Below are 19,181 nucleotides of genomic sequence, written 5' to 3'. Positions count from 1 at the left end.
CAGCAATAACAGCAGAATCCAACCCCTGTAATCACTTGTGAACTCGCTGGTGTGTCAGCAGGTGGGTTGACTGAGTGAATCCCTTCCCACACATGGAGCAGGTGAATGGCCTCTCCCCAGTATGAACTCGCTTGTGTGTTACTAAGGTGGATGACTGAGTGAATCCCTTCCCACACACTGAGCAGATGAATGGCTTGTCCCCCGTGTGGATTCGCTGGTGTCTGCTCAGGCTGGATGACGTTCTAAACCGCTTTGTGCAGTGAGAGCAGTAGAACGGTCTCTCCTCAGTGTGAATGCGCTGGTGGGCCATTAGTTCCTCAGAGTTCTTAAAGCCACCCCCACAGTCAGAGCATTTGAAAGGTCTCTCATTGGTGTGACTGCCATGGTGTCTCAGCAGGCTGGATGACTGACTGAATCCCTTCCCACAGATGGAGCAGGTGAACGGCTTCTCCCTGGTGTGAAATCGCCGGTGCTTCTGCAGGCTGGATGAATGACGGAAGCCCTTACCACACACAGAGCACGTGAACGGTTTCTCTCCAGTGTGAACACGATTATGTGTCTGCAGGCTGGATAACTGAGTAAAGTCCATCCCACACACAGAGCAGGTGAATGGACACTCCCCAGTGTGAACTCGCTGGTGTTGCAGCAGGCCAGATAACTGAGTGTAACCCTTCCCACACTCAGAGCAGGTGAAAGGCCGGTCCCCAGTGTGAACACGTCGGTGCGTCTCCAGCGCAGATGGGGAATGGAATCCCTTCCCACAGTCCCCACATTTCCACGGTTTCTCCATGGTGCACATATCCTTTTGTCTCCTCTGTTTTGATGTTCAGTTCAAGCTTCGTCCACATACAGAACAATTGCTTGGTCTCTCACCGCTGTGAATGTTATCCCAGGTTGTGTAAAGCTGTTTTCACAGTAAGTGAACTGGAAACTCTCATGTAGGGGTGTGTGTGTGTATGTGTGTGCGTGTCTCGATGCTTTTCCAGTCACAGTGATGTTCCAGACCTTTTGAAGCAGACAGAACAGACAAACATTTCTCCTTCCAGAATCAATGGTCAATGAAATTCAAGTCCCGATGAATCGAGTGGCTCCCTCAGGTCTTGATGTGATGTTTGGTTTGAGATTTCTATCTGTAGATCCGCCCCTTCTAACATCCTGCAAAAGGAGTTACAAAAGTCAACACTGAACAGACAATTCTAGCTTCTATGGATCATTTTTTCATCTCTTGTTCCCCTGAAGCTGTAAATCTCCACCCCACACACACACTCCCTCCATTCTCTCTGTTGTACCAAATATACACCCTCCCAATTCACCATTTTCTGCCCTGGGCTCAAAGAAAAGTAAATCTTCATGCAGGCTGTTTGCCATGGATATATTTCATATATTGATATTACTGGACTCAAAATTTGTGCAAAATACACTACGACATTAATTGATTAGACATACAGGGGAGAATGTGAGGACTAAACCTTATTTAAGCAGCGAGTGGAACTTGCTGCCTATGAGGCTGGTGGATGCCAAGGTGAACGGTTTCAAAACAAAATTGGATGGGCACTTGAAGGAAGTAAATTTGCAGAGGAATGGGGATATAGCGAGGTAATGGGGCTAACAGGATCACTCCACAGAGAGTCGGCATGGACTCAAGTGGCTGATTGGATACTTTCTGTGCCATAATGACTCTATGATTGGAAATATATAGCGTAGCTACAGTACTATAGACCAAGACAAGAAATAATAAATGTACTTTATTATAGAAGCATAAATAATATGTCTAATATGTATAATATAACAATGCTAGACATATTGATGTTGTTACGATCCTCATGGAGACTGATCACTTTAAAATAAACAAATTCTCAAACACCGAGGGCAAGATTTCATTTTATAAAAACTTTTACTGTAACAACCAAACTAAAATCAACATAAATAAACCAAAAATCAGCAAAGAAATGGAAAGGGGACGAAAAGAAACCGTTTTACTCACAGATGTTGAGCACAGGAAGAAGTTTTCACGTCGTTGAAGTCAAATCGCCATTTGTACCAGGTCCGTGCTCTGATTGGCTGGAGGACTAGTTTGCTTCCGGTCCTCCAGTGCTCTCCATTGGTCATTTCCCGGAATGACGTCAGTGAGGAACCTAAACACGACCCGCCTGAGAGACTTTGATCTCGAGACGCTCTGAGCTATTGGCCAATGAGAACAGCTGTAAGACCGAAAGGGCTCGGGTCCTCCATTCAATCAGAGCTCGGCTTTTCTTCTGATCCCCAGCTCTCTCTGTACATGCGCAGTCTGCCGTATTTCCTTACATGCGCAGCTCTCGCATCTCCGCTCATGCACAGCACATGCGCTGTCCCGGCCAGCTCGCTTGCACGGCGGACAGAGCAATTTCCCCTCCGCGGTGGTTTGTGGGAGCCAAGGCCGCCATTCCGGAGCAGGATGTGAGCCTGACACAAAGTGCATGTGGGTCTTCACCGGATTTGACTGTGACGAAGCGGTTTGTTGACTTTTGGCATAAGGATTTAGACACCTAGGTGACATATTGTGGAGGCCAATAGATGACTGAAACTGATCTATAGAGTCCGCATCTTCAGAGGAGGAAATTGGGGAAATTTAATTCGGGTTACAATCAGTAGGGAGGAGGGACAGTTTGGAGGACATTTCGACGGTTCAATGGCGCTGCTATTAACCAATATACCTTGCGGATGGGAATGTGCTCTATTCAGGCTACAGGAGCTCTACCTCACCACCATCCCTCTCCATTTCTCCACTGTTCCTAAATTATCAAACTGCTTATCCAACATCCAACCGCTGCAGACCCATGTGGTGTGGGTACACACACAGTACTATTAGGGAGGGAGTTGCTTTGCAAGTAAAAGGTGCAGTGTCATCTTGGGGTAATCATTCAACATTTAAAGGGACACCATTGCTCTCTGTGCCATGGGGGCTCAAGGGACAGGTGACAATGAGAGTGTCCTCACTCGCTTGCCAATCGCCCTCTGTTCTTGCTGACTGACACTGACCTCCCAGTCCAGAATCGCCTTGATTATGAAATTCTTATCCTTGTTTTCAAATCCCTCCCCATGGTCTCCTCACCCCTCTCCCTATACCCTCCCATAGCCCCTAAAACTCTGTTGCCTACTCACTTAATGAAAGTGGAGTGAAGATCAGGCAGGATCTTATTGCATGGCAGAGCAGACCTGATGGGCCAATTGGCCTACTCCTCCTCATTTCTTATGATCACATGACCCTTTAAAAATTTGAGATAGTAAATTGTCCATTCTGAATTTATCTGTTGAACTTAGCTGATACGAACTTGTTTATCAGGGTGTTTATCGGAAGAGGGGAAGCCCATACCGAACATCACATCAAGTCCCTCGATTCATCAGGTCCTGAATATCGTGAGCCTTTGCTTGTGGAAAGGGGAATGAGTGATCACAGTGTGGACAAGCTGCTCTGAGTGTGAGTGCTCCTTCAGCCGAGCCTCCAGCCTGAGGAGGCACAAGCGGATCCACACTGTGAGTAACCATATGCGTGCAGTGACTGTACGAGGAGATTCAGCTTCCTCTCCGAGCTGCAGACGCACAGACGCAGTCACACCGGGGAGCAGCTGTACGTGTGCAGTGACTGTACGAGGTGATTCAGCTTTCCCTTTGAGCTAGAGATGTACAGATGCAGTCACACTGGGGAGTGGCCCTTCCCCTGCCGGGTGTGTGAGTTGGGGTTCAACCAGTCGGGCCACCTCAAGATGCATAGGCGGTCCACACCGGGGACAGGCCGTTCGTCTGCTCTGAGTGCGGGAAGGTATTCACCCAGCACTTGGCCCCACTGAGGCACTGATGCCTGCACACCGGGGAGAGGCCCTTCACTTGCCCCGAGTGTGGGAAGGCCTTCACTCCGCCATCCTTCCAGTGTGAGCACCAGCTCATTCACACTGATGAGAAGCCGTTCAAATGTCCCGACTGCCAGAAGAGCTTTAAATCGCCAAAGATCTGTGAAAGCATCGACATGTTCACACCCGAGAGAGATTGTTCAGCAGCTCTCACTGTGAGAAGGCGTTCACACAGGCAGGAAGCCTCCTCAGACACCAGCGAGTCCACGACCGGAAAGGTCAGTTCACCTGCTCCGTGTGTGAAAAAAGATTCACCCGTTCCTCTCACCTGCTGAAACACCAGCGAGTGTACAATTAACTGCAACAGTCACAGAATCACAGCAGTGTTACAGCACAGAAGGAGGCCATTCGGTCCATCGTGGCCACACCAGCTCTCCAAATAAACAATTCTCTTAATGCCATTTCCCTGACTTCTCCCCGTAACCCTGAACATTCTTCCTTTTCAGATAACAGTCTAACTCCTTTTTGAAAGCCTCCATTGAACCTCCTCCACTAGCCTCTCAGACAGTGTATCCAGATCCTAACCACTCGCTGTGTGAGAAACATTTCCTCGCCTTTGATTTACCTTAAATCTGCCGTCTGGTCCTAAATCCTCCCATCAGTGGGAACAGTTTCTCTGCAAGATCTTCACAAGATCCTCCAAATCCAGTGGCAAAATAGGTGATCCACCAGCAGCGTCCTCTCCCAAGCCAACTCAGCCAGCATCGAGGGGCTAATCACTCAAAACCAACTCCCCTGGGCAAGACATGTTGTTTGTATTCCTGACACCAGGTCCCTGAAGCAACTGCACTACTCAGAATTCGGTCACGTCAGGAGAGTTCCAGGAGGACAGTGGAAACACTTCAGGAATCTCCTTAAAGTGTCTCTGAAGAGCTCAAACATCCCTGCAGACTCATGTGAGACCCTGGCTTGTGACTGGTCAAAATGGAGAAGGCTCACCTGGGAAGGCACTAAATGCATTGAGAGACTTAGTCAGGAATCTGCAGAGGCAAAGTTGAGGCACCTGAGGGTGCGCACAAACCTCCAAACACCCCATCTCCACAACACTTCTGTGGCAGAGTCTGCAGATCGCACATTGGACTTATCAGCCATCACAGAACCCATCAAACTGGAGAGGAAGCAAGTCATCCTCGATCCTGAGGGACTGCCTAAGCATTATCTGACTTCATTTCACATCTCCAGCATCCTCAATGTTTTGATTTTGTATCAGGATTGATCCATATTAATTATGGTGATTATGGGATGGGGGTGGTGGGGTGGGGTTGGGTGGGATTTGTTGATGCTGACAATCTCCAAAAAAGCAGGCAGCAATTTCATATTCTGTATATGTGTCTGTAGAAAAATCAATGCATCTGCCTTTGCACTAAATGAGGACAAAGTGGGTAACATAGGCATGATGGAGAAGACAAATCTAGCCTGAAGTTGAAAATCCGCAGTATTGTTACAGTTCTGGGCACCATAATTTCAATTGGATATACTCACCATGGAAGGAATGCAATGCAGACTCGCCAGAATGTTAGCAGAACCTCGTGGTTAGTTTGTTTTTTAAATCCATTCTCAGGATGTGTGTCACTGACAAGGCTGGCATATATTGCCCATCCTTAACTGCCTCTTGAGAAAGTGGTGGTGAGCTGCCACCTTCAACTGCTGCAGTCCATGTGCTGTAGGTTAGAGCTGTTATGAAGGGAGTCTGAGGATTTTGACCCAGCAACAGTGAACAGATGGTAAAATAGTTCCAAGTCAGGATGATGTGTGGCAGGGGTCAAAATAATTTACTTTTCTTGAGGGCTACTTCTTGAATTTCAGGAGTTACTTTTTGGTTTTCAGGGGCTCCTCAATTCAAAAGATTTATGTTAGAAAACCATCAGTTCATGAAGCAGCAACTTGCAAACATGCTCTACATCTCCATTAAAGGATATCAAAGAAACGAGAGACTCAATCTTGAGCAGGCGGCCACGAGTCCAACAGCCATTAAACAGTTTTCCTTCATTCACCTACCCCCTTCCCCATTCACCTCCTCCAGTGACTGATATTAAAGCAAACTCAAGGACCGGAACATTGGGCTCTTCTGCATCGACTGAATCCTGACTTTTTCCACCCACCAACACTTTGTTTTTAAGAAGCAAAGACACACATAACGACAGCCAAAACAGCTTGTATACAGACAGAGACTTCCGTAGCAGCAACAGCTAAAGAAAAATCAAAGGGGAACAGAAAAAAACTGGATTTCCCCCACAATATTTTTTCACTTTTTGCTCCAAATCTCTAAGCTTTGCTCACAAAATAATTGATTGGACAAATATGAAAGAGGAAGAAAGCCTTTGGAAAGGATTTAACTTTCCTTTCTCTCTTTGGTTATTGTTGTTCCAGTTGTAGTTTGTAAATGTGAAAGCCAGGCCCAGGAGGAGGGTTTCAGAAGGAAAAATAAATATATATTTTTTAAAAGTTGGGATATCATACTGGCTCGAAACGTTGACTGTGTTTCTCTCTCCTCAGATGCTGTCAGACCTGCTGAGTTTTTCCAGCATTCTCTGTTTTCTTCCTGTTCTCTCTTCAAGTGAGTAAACAGGTATCCAAGGATGCTGAGGGAAGGTAGGGCTAAAATTGCAGAGGCACTTGCCATTATCTTATCAATCCTCCTTAGACACATGGAGTGGTGTCAGAGGACTGGATCATTACAAATGTCACATCCTTGTTCAACAAAAGGAGGGTGGAGGATAAACCCAGCTCCCTGATCATCTGGGACCAAGTTCGATGCTGGCTCAGCTTTTGCAGCATCTGCAGGTTCCCGAGCCAACGTCACAATCGGCCTCCAGCGCACCTGATCTCCGCACGAGGCCCCGCCCCCTTGCCGTGCCGATGTTCACTTGTGATTAAAAGGGAAATGACAGTGTGAGAAAGAGATCGATTTCAATGGAGAGGGAGGAAGCGCGGGTTTTCGAGCAATCAAAGTAAGAAAGAAGTAAAGTAAGAAAATTTGAAATCCTGAATTTTTCCTGCATTTCTTTTATAAAGTTATTACCGATGTAAACTTGTTTTACAGGGAGAGGGTTTACAGATGGGAAACTCAGATCAAATATCTAGTCAATGTGACCGCGTCACGTGATTCATCAGGACGTGAAGGTCATTGGCAATATGGAAGGGGGGAGCAGCATATACCGCATGGACAAACCATACACATGTTCTGTGTGTGGACGTGGATTCAACTGAGCGTATGACCTGGGGAGGCACAAATGTATCCAAAATAGGGAGAGGCCATGTAAATGTGGAGACTGCGGGAAGGGGTTCAGTTACCCCTCTGAGCTGGAAACTCATCGACGCATTCACACCGGAGAGAGGCGGTTTACCTGCTCTGTGTGTGGGAAGAGATCGTTCGATCTTTCAATCTGCGGTCACACCAGCAAGTTCACAGTGAAGAGAGACTGTTCATCTGCTCCATGTGTGGGAAGGGATACACTCGATTTTCCCACCTGCTGAGACACCATAAAGTTCACACTGGGGAGAGACCCTTCACTTGCTCTGTGTGTGGGAGGGGATTTTCTGATTCATCCGACCTGCTGAAACACCAGCGAGTTCACACAGGGGAGAGACCGTTCACCTGCCCCAAGTGTGGGGAAAGATTCACTCAAATCTCTCACCTACTGAGACACCAGCAAATTCATACCAGGGAGAGGCCCTTCAGCTGCCCCGTTTGTGAGAAGAGATTCACTCAAGCATCCAACCTGCTGCGACACCAGCGAGTTCACACCAGGGAGAGGCCATTCATCTGCTCTCTGTGTAAAAAGGGATTTGCTGAGTCCTCAACCCTGCTGAGACACCAGCAGGTGCACACGGGAAGAGATCATTCACCTGCTCCATTTGTGGGAAGGGATTCACTCGATCATCCAACCTGGTGAAACACCAGCCAGTTCAAACGTGGCTGCACTGCTTTGATTCTGCTGCTGTTTTATCAGATTCAGGAATGAACCTTGTTAATTATGATATTGGGGAAGTGTTGTTGATGTTGCTGCTAACTACAGTAACTGGGCTGGAGGTGACAGACTTTGCATTTCTATAGCGCCTCTCAAAATCTCAAGCTGTCTTTGTGCACAGTAAGCCTCCACAAACTGCAATGTGATAATGAGCAGAGATGATCTGTTTTTAATCAGATTGGTTGAGGGTGAAATATTGTTCTCACCGGGAAGAACCCCCCTGCTCTCCTTCAAATTAATGGCCAATGGATCTTTTACATCTTCCTGAGAGGGAAAACGGGGCCCTCGGTTTAACATCCTCATATATCCTTATGCGGTTCAGGGTCGTTGCTCCTATGAAGTCTTTTGGGTTGTTTCTCACTGCGTGAAAGTAGCTTTATAAATGTGAGCTGAATGTGACATTGCAAACATAGATGCACTGGAGCAGATGATGCTTGTATGTGTGTGTGTTTGCGCTCAATCAGAAACTGAGCTCCAGATTATTTTGTCGATTTCTTCTCCAAAGCAGATGAGAAAATGGGCCTTTAATTTAACACTCGGAAAACTCTTCCAAGCAGCTCCCACAGCAGAGCGCCTCCCTCCCTCCATTAAGATCAATGGTGAAACCCTGGAAAGTGTGGACCATTTTCCACATCTTGGGAGCCTTCTCTTGGCAAAGACAGACAAAGACAATGTGCCCACTCAGCCATCGCCCGACTGAGGAAAAGAGTATTTGAGGACCAGGATCTCAAACCTGAGACTAAGGTCATGGTTTACATTGATTCCCCGCACTGCCATATGTTTCAGAGACTTGGACAACTGATAAAAGGCACCTCAAGGCACTGGAGAAGTCCCACCAGTGATGCCAGTGCAAGGTCCTCCAAATCCAATGGGAGGAAGGCGGACTGCAGCAAGATCTTCTCCCAGGTCAACCTGTCCAGCATCGAGGGGCTAATCGCTCTCAACCAGCTCCACTGTGCAGGGCATGTCATTTGTCTGGCTGACACCAGACTCCCAAAGCAACTGCTCTATTCAGAACTCAGTCACAGCAGGAGACTCTCGGGAGGACAGCAGAAACATTCAGGGATGTCCTCTAAGAATCTCTGGAGAGATCAAACATTCCTGCAGTCTCATGGGAGACCCTGGCTTGTGACTGACCAAAACGGAGGAGACTCATTCGGGAAGGCACTGAACATATCAGGAACATGTGGAGGTGAAGTCGAGGCATTGGGGAGTGCACAAACCACCAGACCCCCCCATCTATCCAACCCTTCAAGTACCACCTGCCCCACATTTGGTAGAGTCTCCTGATTGCCCATTGGATTTATTACCCATCTCTGAACCCATTGAACAGAGTGTAAACCAGTCACCTTCAATCCCAAGGGACTGCATAAGAAGAGGAGAGGGTAAAGCTGACCCAGCTGCTGCTGAGAGCTGACCACATGGGAACCTTCACAGAGCCGGGAGCAAAGAGCAAGAAGTTAGGAAAAAAAAGCAGGATGAATGAATCCAATTGCAAAATGTCTAATGGCACATGTGGGAATCTGTCCAGCTTCTGTAAAATAATAATACAGGGAGTGGGGAGGGAGCACTATCAGGCTGACCATAACCATAGGGTGACATGCCGTGTATCATTCCCATCTCCTGGTGTTATTAAAACCCGACTTCAATGCACCAATGTTTGGAAAGAAAACTGAATAATCGGGGAAGTGTTTCTTTAAGTGACCCCAGTGGAAGAAGCAATAATTTTTTGCAACACCCTATAAAATTAATTTGAACCCTCCCCCATAGTTCTACCTAACCTACCCACACAGACCATGGCCCCAACTCAGTTGAGGCAGAGCCCATCCATCTACAATTGCTACACTTTTTTGCACCCTTTCGTAGGGCCGTGGATTCACTCCAGAATCCACTCCGCACCCCTCCACTGTACCCACCTCATCCCCCCAAGGTGTCCACACCCTCAGCATCACCTGAAAGCCGCTTTGAGAGTGCCTCATCACCTACCACTCCCGGAGGATCCCAACCTGCCTCCGCTTACTATTCCAGTGATCTCTCCTATCTCTCCTTCCCTGCGGGGACGGGAGAGCTTCTGCCACTGGAGCATGTGCTCCAGGAAATCCTCAGCCTCGCTTCCCATAGAGAGTAATAACATGGCAGATAGAATATAATGTGGATGAATGTGAAGTTATCCACTTTGGTAGGAGGAACATGCAGAGTATTCCTTAAATGGTGAGAGATTGGGAATTGCTGATGGCCAAAGGGCCCTGGGTGTCCTTGTCCTTGTTCATAAGTCACTGGAAGCTAACATACAGGTGCAGGAAGCAATGAGGAAGGCAAATGGTGTATTTGCCTTTATCACAAGGAGATTTGAGTACAGGAGTAAAGAGGTCTTGCTGCAGTTGTATAGAACCTTGGTTAGAGCACACCTGGAGTATTGTGTACAGTTCTGGTCTCCTTACCTAAGGAAGGATATAATTGCCATAAAGGGGGTGCAGTGGAGGTTCACCAGACTGATTCCTGGGGTGGCAGAAGTTACTACGACTTAAGAACATAGGAGCAGGAGTGGACCATTCAATCCCTCGAGCCTTCTCTGCCATCCCACTGGATCATGGCTGAGCTTCTACCTGATGAGGATTGATTGAGACTGGACCTGTATTCTCTAGAGTTTAGGAGAATGAGTGGTGATCACATTGAACTTGCAATGTTCTTAAGGGGCTCAACAAAGTAGATGCAGAAAGGATGTTTACCCTGGCTGGGCACCTAGAACCAGGGGACATAGTCTCAGAATAAGGAGCAGGTCATTTAGTACTGAGATGAGGAGGAATTTCTTCACTCAGAGGGTGGTGAATCTTTGAAATTCTCTACCCCAGAGGGCAGTGAAGGCTCAATCATCGAATATGTTCAAGACAGAGATCGATAGATTTCTCGATACTAATGATACCAAGGGACATGGGGATAGTGCAGGAAAATGATGTTGAGGTAGAAGATGAGCCATCATCCAGTGGGATGGCAGAGAAGGCTCGAGGGATTGAATGGTCCACTCCTGCTCCTAAGTTCTTATGTCCCATAGTAACTCCAGCTGCTCCTGCAGCTCAGAAACCCTGAGTCTGCGTTCGAACAACTGGAGACATAAAACACTTTAAATATAATTAATACATAATATATTTATAAGAAACACTTTAATTATTGTATTATTTTTAACCTATCACCCCCATGCCCCTGTGGATTAAGTATATACATATCTCTCTATATATAACATTTATTTATATATGTAATTTGGCTGTGATGCCCCTCCCCCTCTGCCCCCTGTCCCAGAACAGCCTGAGCTTCCAGTCCCAGCTCTGTGCTGACTCAGCTGCTCTCACCTGGGGACAGCGCCTCACAATCCACATCAGCGCACCTGAGCTCCACAATACGCACTAGGCCCCGCCCCATTACCGGGCTGCAATTGGTTGGAGGACCTACCGCCCTCTCGGTCCTCCCGCCCCACTCCCTGTATTGGTCGGAGCAAACGTCAGTCATCACCCTGTAATGATCACGTGGTGTTCCCTGCTCACGCTGCATACCTTCCACTTGCTGCCCCGTTAGCCCCGGTCGGACTCTCAGATTTGTATTTTATTTTATTTGATTCTCTCTCTCCGCCTGCCTCTCTACCCCTACCCCATCTTCAAGCTCACTCGGTTTGGGAAACCTCACTTTCCGTCGGTGATTCGGCCCCTCAGCGGCTGCCTGGCCCAGAAGCCCAGCGCTCGGACGCAGTGTCGGGGTGAATGTTTTGTGGCGACTGAGCATGCGTGGTGCCTGCCAGGTGATCTGCATATTTAAAGGGACTTGACCCTTCTGTTTACTTGTCATTTAAGGGACAGTGACACTGTCACAGACTCACTGGGGATAGTACGCTGCAATATCAAGCCCCACTACACCCTGAGCTGGAGACTGTTCACCTGCTCTGTGTGTGGATAAGGATTCACTCGATCTTCCCCCTTGTGGGTCCCCAGGGAGTTCACACTGGGCAGAGACCCTTCACCTGCTCCGTGTGTTGGAAGGGATTGAATCAATCATCCAACCTGGTGAAACAGCAGCAAATTCACACCGGGGAGAGACCCTTCACCTGTCCTGAGTATGGGAAGAGATTTAATTGATCATCCAATCTGGTGAAACACCAGTGAGTTCACATGTGACTGCACTACTCTGATTCTGCTGCTGTTAATCAGATTCAGGAGTGAACCTTGTTAATTATGATATTGGGGAATGTTGATATTATTGCTGATAACCACAGTAACTGGGCTAGAGTTGACAGAATTTGCATTTATGTCGCTCTTTTCACAGCCTCAGGACATTTCTGTGCTCCATAAGCCTCCACAAACAGCGATGTGATCATGACCAGAGAGGTTAGCTGTTTTTAGTGAGATTGGTTGAGGGTGGAACATTGGCCACACCGGGGAGAACTTCCCTGCTCTCCTTCGAAATACTGACTGTGGGATCTTTCACATCTGCCTGAGAGGGCAGACGGGGTCCTTGGTTTAACATCCTCATATCTCCTTCTGTGGTTCAGGGTCATCACTCTGTGAAGTCCCTTGGGCTGTTTCTCACTGCGAAGTAGCTTTATAAATGTGAGATGAATGCGACATCACAGATATAGATGTGCTGGGCAAAACTGAACCAGGTGCTGTCTGCAGCTGAGAGCTGAACACACGGGGACCATCACAGACCCTGGAGTGAAGAGAAAAAGACCCAAAGAAAACCGGGATAAATGAATCTGATTTTAAAATGCCTCATAGCAGGCGGGGAATCTGTCCAGCTTCTGTAAAATAATAGTACAGAGAGTGGGGAGGGAGCACTACAAAATACACTTTGTATCATCCTCACAACTTACTTTCCTGCTTATCTTTGTACCATTAGCAAATGTGACTACAATACAGTCAGTCCCTTCATCCCAGTCATTGATATAAATTGTAAATAGTTGAGACTCCAGCAGTGAATCCTGTGGCAGTCCACTAGTTACAGTTTGCCAAACTGAAAATGGTCCATTTATCTGCTCCCTGTTAGTTAACTAATGCTCTAACCATGCTAATATATCACTCCCAAAACCATGAGCTCTTGTCTTGTGCAGCAAGCAGCCTTCTAAGTCGCACCTTATCAAATGTTGTTTGGAAATTCAAATGCGCTACATCTATTGGTACCATTTTATCCACCCTATATGTTACATCCTGAAAGAACACTAATAAATTTGTCAAACATGACTTCGCTTTTATATAACGATGTTGACTCTGCCTGATTGTATTCGGATTTTCTAAGTGCCCTGATACTACCTCCTCAATAATGGATTCTAGCATTTCCCAATGACAGATGTCAAAGGGATCCTGAAAGTCAAGGTGTGTCTGTAACATTTTGGATCATGTCTTTGATCAAGCTTTGAACAATTTGCTCACGTCTCCTCTCACCCTGCTTCATTCTGATGAAAAGATTCCCAGTTTCTCTAGTTCCTGCTCATGGTAAGGAGAAGTTAGAACTAAGTTAGAAACTCAAACAGGAGCTTCACAGCAGAGAGGTCACCATGAGGAAACATTTCATTTCATAATGACTTTTTCTAATCTGGAATACACTGCCTGAAAGTTTGATGGGAGCAGATTCAATAGTAACTTTCAAAAGATAATTGGAGAAATGCTTGAAGGAAAACATTGACAGGGCCATGGGGAAACAGCAGGGGAGTGGGACTAATTAGATTTGTCGACCAAAGAGCTGGCAGAGCCACCAAGGGCCGAATAATCTCTTTTTGTGGCAATGAATCTCTGCTGCACCCGTTCAATGGCCTTGACATCCTTCCTGGTGTCAGATCTCCAAAACTTGACTCAATTTTCTAACTGCAGCCTGGTCAATGATTGAGAAGATTATTTTATAAAATGTAGGGTAATGTTTTCAAACAGCGTGGAAACATCCACCAGCTTTAAAGATTTCTGTATCTAAACCCCTTGTAACATGGCTATGATATACTGAGGTAAGGGCTGTAATACAATGTGTATTATGGGATAGAGAAGTTTAGTCTGAGTTAGAAACTCCAACAGGTTCTTCACTGCAGACAGGTCACCATGGCAACATTGATAAGACATTCCATTCCACAGAATCAGCTCATTGGAAACCCTAATCAGATTAGGGAAAAGGACAGAGTTTGTCGGTTATTAACCAGAATAGAAACTTAAATCAAAGTGAAGAATAGAATAGGTTACATTATAATGTGTGATGTTTATACCTGTAATTGTAAAACTATAAGAAATAACAGAATTAAGAGTTGGCAGGGGAGTTTAGGGAGAATGAGAAAATTACTGATGAAAAGTAACTGCTGGGATCCAGGGAATGTATCCTTGTAAATCACAGATTAGAGAAATTCCAGCTGTTATTTCCTCACTTTCTACCAAAACCCAGCAGAGAAGACAAAGAAGAGTCAGGGGCCAGAACTGGATCACTGCAGGGTATAAAACTGAAGGGGTTCTGATGTAAGGGAGCAGTCAGAACTGGAGACACCAGAGATCAAGCTCAGGGTGCCCGAGGCTCCATCCAGCAGGCTGACCTCGTGTAAGTGACTATGGACACATGGGACTTGGATGTTTACTCCGATTGATGGATCAATATAAGATATGGCAGAGGACAGAGAATCTGCTCAGCTTGTATTAATAAAGTACTGAAGTTGCTGACATTGGACTTTCAAATCCACTGATTATTAAGACAAGGTGCTAACTTGAATCTTCCACCTCTTTACTGTTCTGATCTTCTACTCTTTTTAAACAATTACCATTCACAAACACCTAGGAGAATTTTGAGTTTTTAACGAATGTCCATAAAAGTAGGAGAAATGGAGACTGGTCTGGGAGTGTCTGTAAATGAAGGAGAAATGGAGACTGGTCAGGGAGTGTCCATAAATGGAGGAGAAATGAAGTCTGGTCAGGGAGTGTCTGTAAATGAAGGAGAAATGGAGACTGGTCAGGGAGTTTCTGTAAATGGAGGAGAAATGGAGACTGGTCAGGGAACATCTGCAGATGGAGCAGAAATGGTCAGGGAATGTCTGTAAATGGAGGAGAAATGAAGACTGGTCAGGGAGTATCTGTAAATGGAGGAGAAATGGAGGTTGGTCAGGGAGCATGTGTAAATGGAAGAGAAATGGAGGCTGGTCAGGGAGCATCTGTAAATGGAGGAGAAATGGAGGCTGGTCAGGGAGTGTGTGTAAATGGAGGAGAAATGGAGACTGGTCAGGGATCATCTGTAAAAGGAGGGGAATTGAGACTGGGCAGGGAATATCTGTAAATTGAAACTGGTCAGGGAATATCTGTAAATTGAGAAATGAAGACTGTTTAAGGAATGCTGACAAAGGGATGGTAATTGTGACTTTTCAGGTAGTGTCTGTGACTGAACAAGAACTGGTGAGTGGATGGAGCATGTCTGTACAGGAAAGAGAATTGGTCACAGGAAGCCCTTGGTTAGTTGTGGGAGACTTTGCAGATGGACAGCTTACAGGGAGGAACAGAGTAATGGGACAAAGAGAGAGAGAATGAACATACAGAAAAAAAAGGAAATAAATGATTTATAAAGTTGAGTGGTGATCACAAGGTGGGTCAATGAGAAAAGTGATAATAATAAAGGAGACAATCAAGAGAAAGTAGAGAAATAAAAGACATACAAATCTCCAATGATGTGAGAGCAGTCACAGCAGATGAACTAAGTTGGAGATTGTTAGAGGATATATTGATTTATTGATGATTCAATGTTCCATCTACTCCTGATTCAGGAAGGTTCTAGAACTATTAGGGTCAGATATCATGGATTTATTCAGTGTATATATTATTTAAACCCACACACTGGGCAATGGTAGCTGGGGACTTGACTACAATACAGTTCCCAGCTCAGTGTAAAGGTCGATCAAATCCTTCAAACCCAAACTCTTGGTGCAGTTCACATACCCTTCTCCTACCTCAATGTGTGATCTTCAGTTTTTTTTCACACTATATTGTGATATCAAAAGTTAACAACTCGCCCACAAGGGAGAGACTACTGAGACTCTCTAACTTTAGAATAACTCAATTAATTAAACTGAGTTCTTCAGAAATACATTGTTACAATCCTTGGACTAATGGAATCAGTATAACTTCCTATTTCATTACCCTATTGCATGTTCCTCTATTGTCATTTAATTGCTATTCTACAAGTGAAACATTTAATCCTGAGTCTGTTATAGAGTCAAAGACATTCACTACCCTTGTTGTAAATTCTAACTGGAAATATAGTGTTTGCACAAGTATCCTCTCTTTATAATTATGTCATAATCTGTCACTGAAAAGTTTCCAATTAATTTTCCAATTGACCAGGTTGTAATGTCATGTTAGAAGTTGCTGGAGCTGTGAGGGTCCGTCTGTGTTCAAACATTCAGGATCACCACCTTTGTCTGACTGTGGAGCTTGACAATTAGAATTACTTGTAGATATTACAATATTATAATTTTGACGCCACACTTCCCTCTTTAACAGAGGTTAGAAGTTAAATGAGTAATGATGTAAAGACAAATCATTAGTGTTAGTAGATCAGCATCCATCATCAGGTTATTTCAACCCAGTTATGAAAGCTGTTGCTAGTAAGATTAACCCTTTCTTCAAAGAACAAAAACACCCCCTAGGCTCATCCTCCTAATATCTCCGGACAGTGACCCCAGTGCTGAACATGTCACCATCAATTCTCAGACTGTCACTGGCCTTATCCCTTCTGGAAGAGAATCCAGTCATCGCAGAACTGAACCCAGACAGAGTCAGTATCTTCAGGAGAGGACAGAGAAGGAACCAGTGAGTGTAGTACTGAACCCAGTCAGAGTCAGCACCTTCAAGGGGGAGAGAGAGAGAGAGGAACCAGTGAGTGTAAAACTGAACCCAGTCAGTGTCCATACTTTGAGGCGAGGGAGAAAAATTGTCTGGAAGGAAATATGTTGGAGATGGTGTAATGAGTTTGGATTTGAGCACAGGGAAGAGAGAGGGTGTATGGAATGGGGATTTATAGTTTTGGAGAAGGGAAAAGAGAGCTGTGGTGATCTGCACATGGGCAGGTTCTCTGCTCATTTCTCCATGCCTCACAGTCTTGCACTGCTCATAAGACCCTCGCATTTTCAACTTCAATCAGCTAGGGACTAGGGACAAGAATCCATGAGGTGGCTTCCCATTGCCTTCCTCATATGTGTTCAGAGGAAACACAAGTTCCCTTCTTGAAGGATCCTCCCTCCTCCTGTAAGCAGTTATTATCCCTCGAGGTTCTAGTTCTTTCACCATCACCACTGAAAGTTCACTGGGTCCTCCAGTGGCCACGGTTCATAACCCTGAGCATGGGACCCTTACCTGGGCCTGGAGCAACTCGCAAAATGGCCCCTGGAGGTCTTAAATAACTTTATTACCCGAAAGAGAAGAAAGAAAGAGCAAAATGTTCCATAGAAACTAGAATGTTTTCCTAAATTTCTATCATGTTCTTACAGTGATGACTTTTGTAAACTCTTTTCACAGGGGATTAGAAAGGGTAGGTTTGCAGATGGGAAACTCAAACCAAACATCACCCCAAGATCTGATTCATCAGGATCTGAATAACATCGGCCTTTAAATATGGAAGAAGAAAACACCAATCGCAATGTGGAGAGATCACACACATGCTCACTGTGTGGACGAGGCTTCAGTCAATCATTTGCTTTTTCAAAGCACAAACTCAGTCACTTCATGCAGAAACATGAATGTGTGGATTGTGGGAAGGGATTTGATTCTCCATTGCAGCTGGAAACTCATCGACGCAGTCACACTGGGACCATTCACCTGCTCCGTGTGTGGAAAGGGATTCACTTGGTCATTCAGCCTGCTGACACATCAGTGAGTTCACACTGGAGAGAAGCTATTCACCTGCTCTGTATGTGGATAGCGATTCAAACTTCACCTAGCCTGCAGAAACACGAGATAATTCACATTGACGAGAGACCGTTTCAGTGCTCTTGCTGTGGAAAGAGGTTTAGGGACTCGTTCCACCTACAGACACACAAACGCACCCACACTGGGGAGAAGCCATTCACCTGCTCCGAGTGTGGGAAGGGATTCAATCAGTCCACTAACCTGATGGAACAGCAGTCGGTTCACAGGGAAGAGAAACCATTTAAATGTACCGAGTGTGGGAAGGGTTTCACTCATTCCTCCCGCTTGATGGTGCATCAGCGAGCTCACACCGGGAGAAGCCATTCACCTGCTCCATGTGAGAAGGGATTTAATCATTCAGCCACCCTGCTGAAACATCAGCTAGTTCACATGTGACTCTGGGGTTTGGATTCTGCTGTTATTGCTGCTGTTAATCACGTTCAGGACTGAACCATGTTCATTCTGAAAGTTGGAGTTCATTTCTGCTGATATTCCTAACCTCTGTATGTGGGATGGAGTTTAATATTCTGGATGCATGCCTAATAAAGTAGAGTGAAGGTTTATTTTCTAAAAGGATTACTTCCAGTAATGTAAACTACCATGGATGTGGTGAATCCCTGTAAAACAATTGGAAAATAAAAGTAATGTTTGTATCTGGACTTTGTGTTTGGATTACTGTGGGAAATAGGTGGCACAGACACGATAGGTCTGTAGTATTGCCTCTGTCAGATGGGACGGATCCTCCTTTAAACCCCTTATGAGAGGAGAGTGCTGCTCCTTAGAGCAGGATGAGTGAGGGCAGATCAGGGTCATACACTGATTATGCTGCACCTGACACAGACATCACAAATTCCCCATTTCTGGGGTAATCATTGCTGGAGGGGCTTCAGCCAGGACATAGGAACAAGATGAGGCCATTCAGCCCCTCAAGCCTGCTCCACCATTCAATGAGATCATGGTTGACCTGCACCTCAACTCAATTTTCGCAACTTTGATCCATTTCCTTTGATATCTTTATTTAAGAATCCATTGATTCCCATCTTGAAAATTTCAATTGACCCCCAGCAACTACAGCCTTTTGGAGAGATTGGTCCAGGTATTTTTTTATTATTTCATGCGATTTGGGTGTCGCAGGCTAGGCCAGCATTAATTACGAATCCCTAATTTCCCTTGAGATGACTTGCCTTCCTGAACTGCTGCAGTCCATGTGGTGCAAGTACACCCACAGTGCCGTTACGTGAACAAGTTGTTTCTGATTTCACTGCACAGGTTGTGTATTAAACAATGACTCAAAGTCTAACACGGACACCAGGGACAGAAATCCAGTTACCCCAAGAAAATACATGCAGCAGGACAGGGGTCACTGAACTGAATTCTGACCACAGAAAGTTCACTTGAGCAAAACCAGTCTGAACATGAAG

The 19,181-nt window shown here is 45.6% G+C and overlaps 2 protein-coding genes across 2 annotated transcripts in view; one reads left to right on the top strand and one right to left on the bottom strand.

Moving 5' to 3' along the window:
• Positions 1–26: 26 nt before the first annotated feature.
• Positions 27–19,181, bottom strand: part of LOC144697438 (uncharacterized) — a 47,033-nt gene continuing 27,878 nt past the window's right edge. Inside the window, exon 2 of the mRNA XM_078569415.1 lies at positions 27–727. Coding sequence (XP_078425541.1) covers positions 32–727 — 696 coding nt within the window. The 3' untranslated portion in view covers positions 27–31. The remainder of the gene's footprint in view (positions 728–19,181) is intronic.
• LOC144698425 (uncharacterized) lies at positions 17,374–18,156 on the top strand. The gene has a single exon (XM_078570368.1). It carries the CDS (start codon positions 17,467–17,469, stop codon positions 18,154–18,156), a length of 690 nt encoding a protein of 229 aa, XP_078426494.1. The 5' UTR covers positions 17,374–17,466.

This window comes from Cetorhinus maximus, chromosome 23 (assembly GCF_964194155.1).
Source record: "Cetorhinus maximus chromosome 23, sCetMax3.hap1.1, whole genome shotgun sequence".
Taxonomy (NCBI): domain Eukaryota; kingdom Metazoa; phylum Chordata; class Chondrichthyes; order Lamniformes; family Cetorhinidae; genus Cetorhinus; species Cetorhinus maximus.
This window is presented reverse-complemented; position numbering and strand designations above follow the sequence as displayed.

Coding starts and splice junctions, on each gene's coding strand:
- LOC144698425 (XM_078570368.1), top strand. CDS start 17,467: ATGGAAGAAGAAAACACCAATCGCAATGTGGAGAGATCACACACATGC.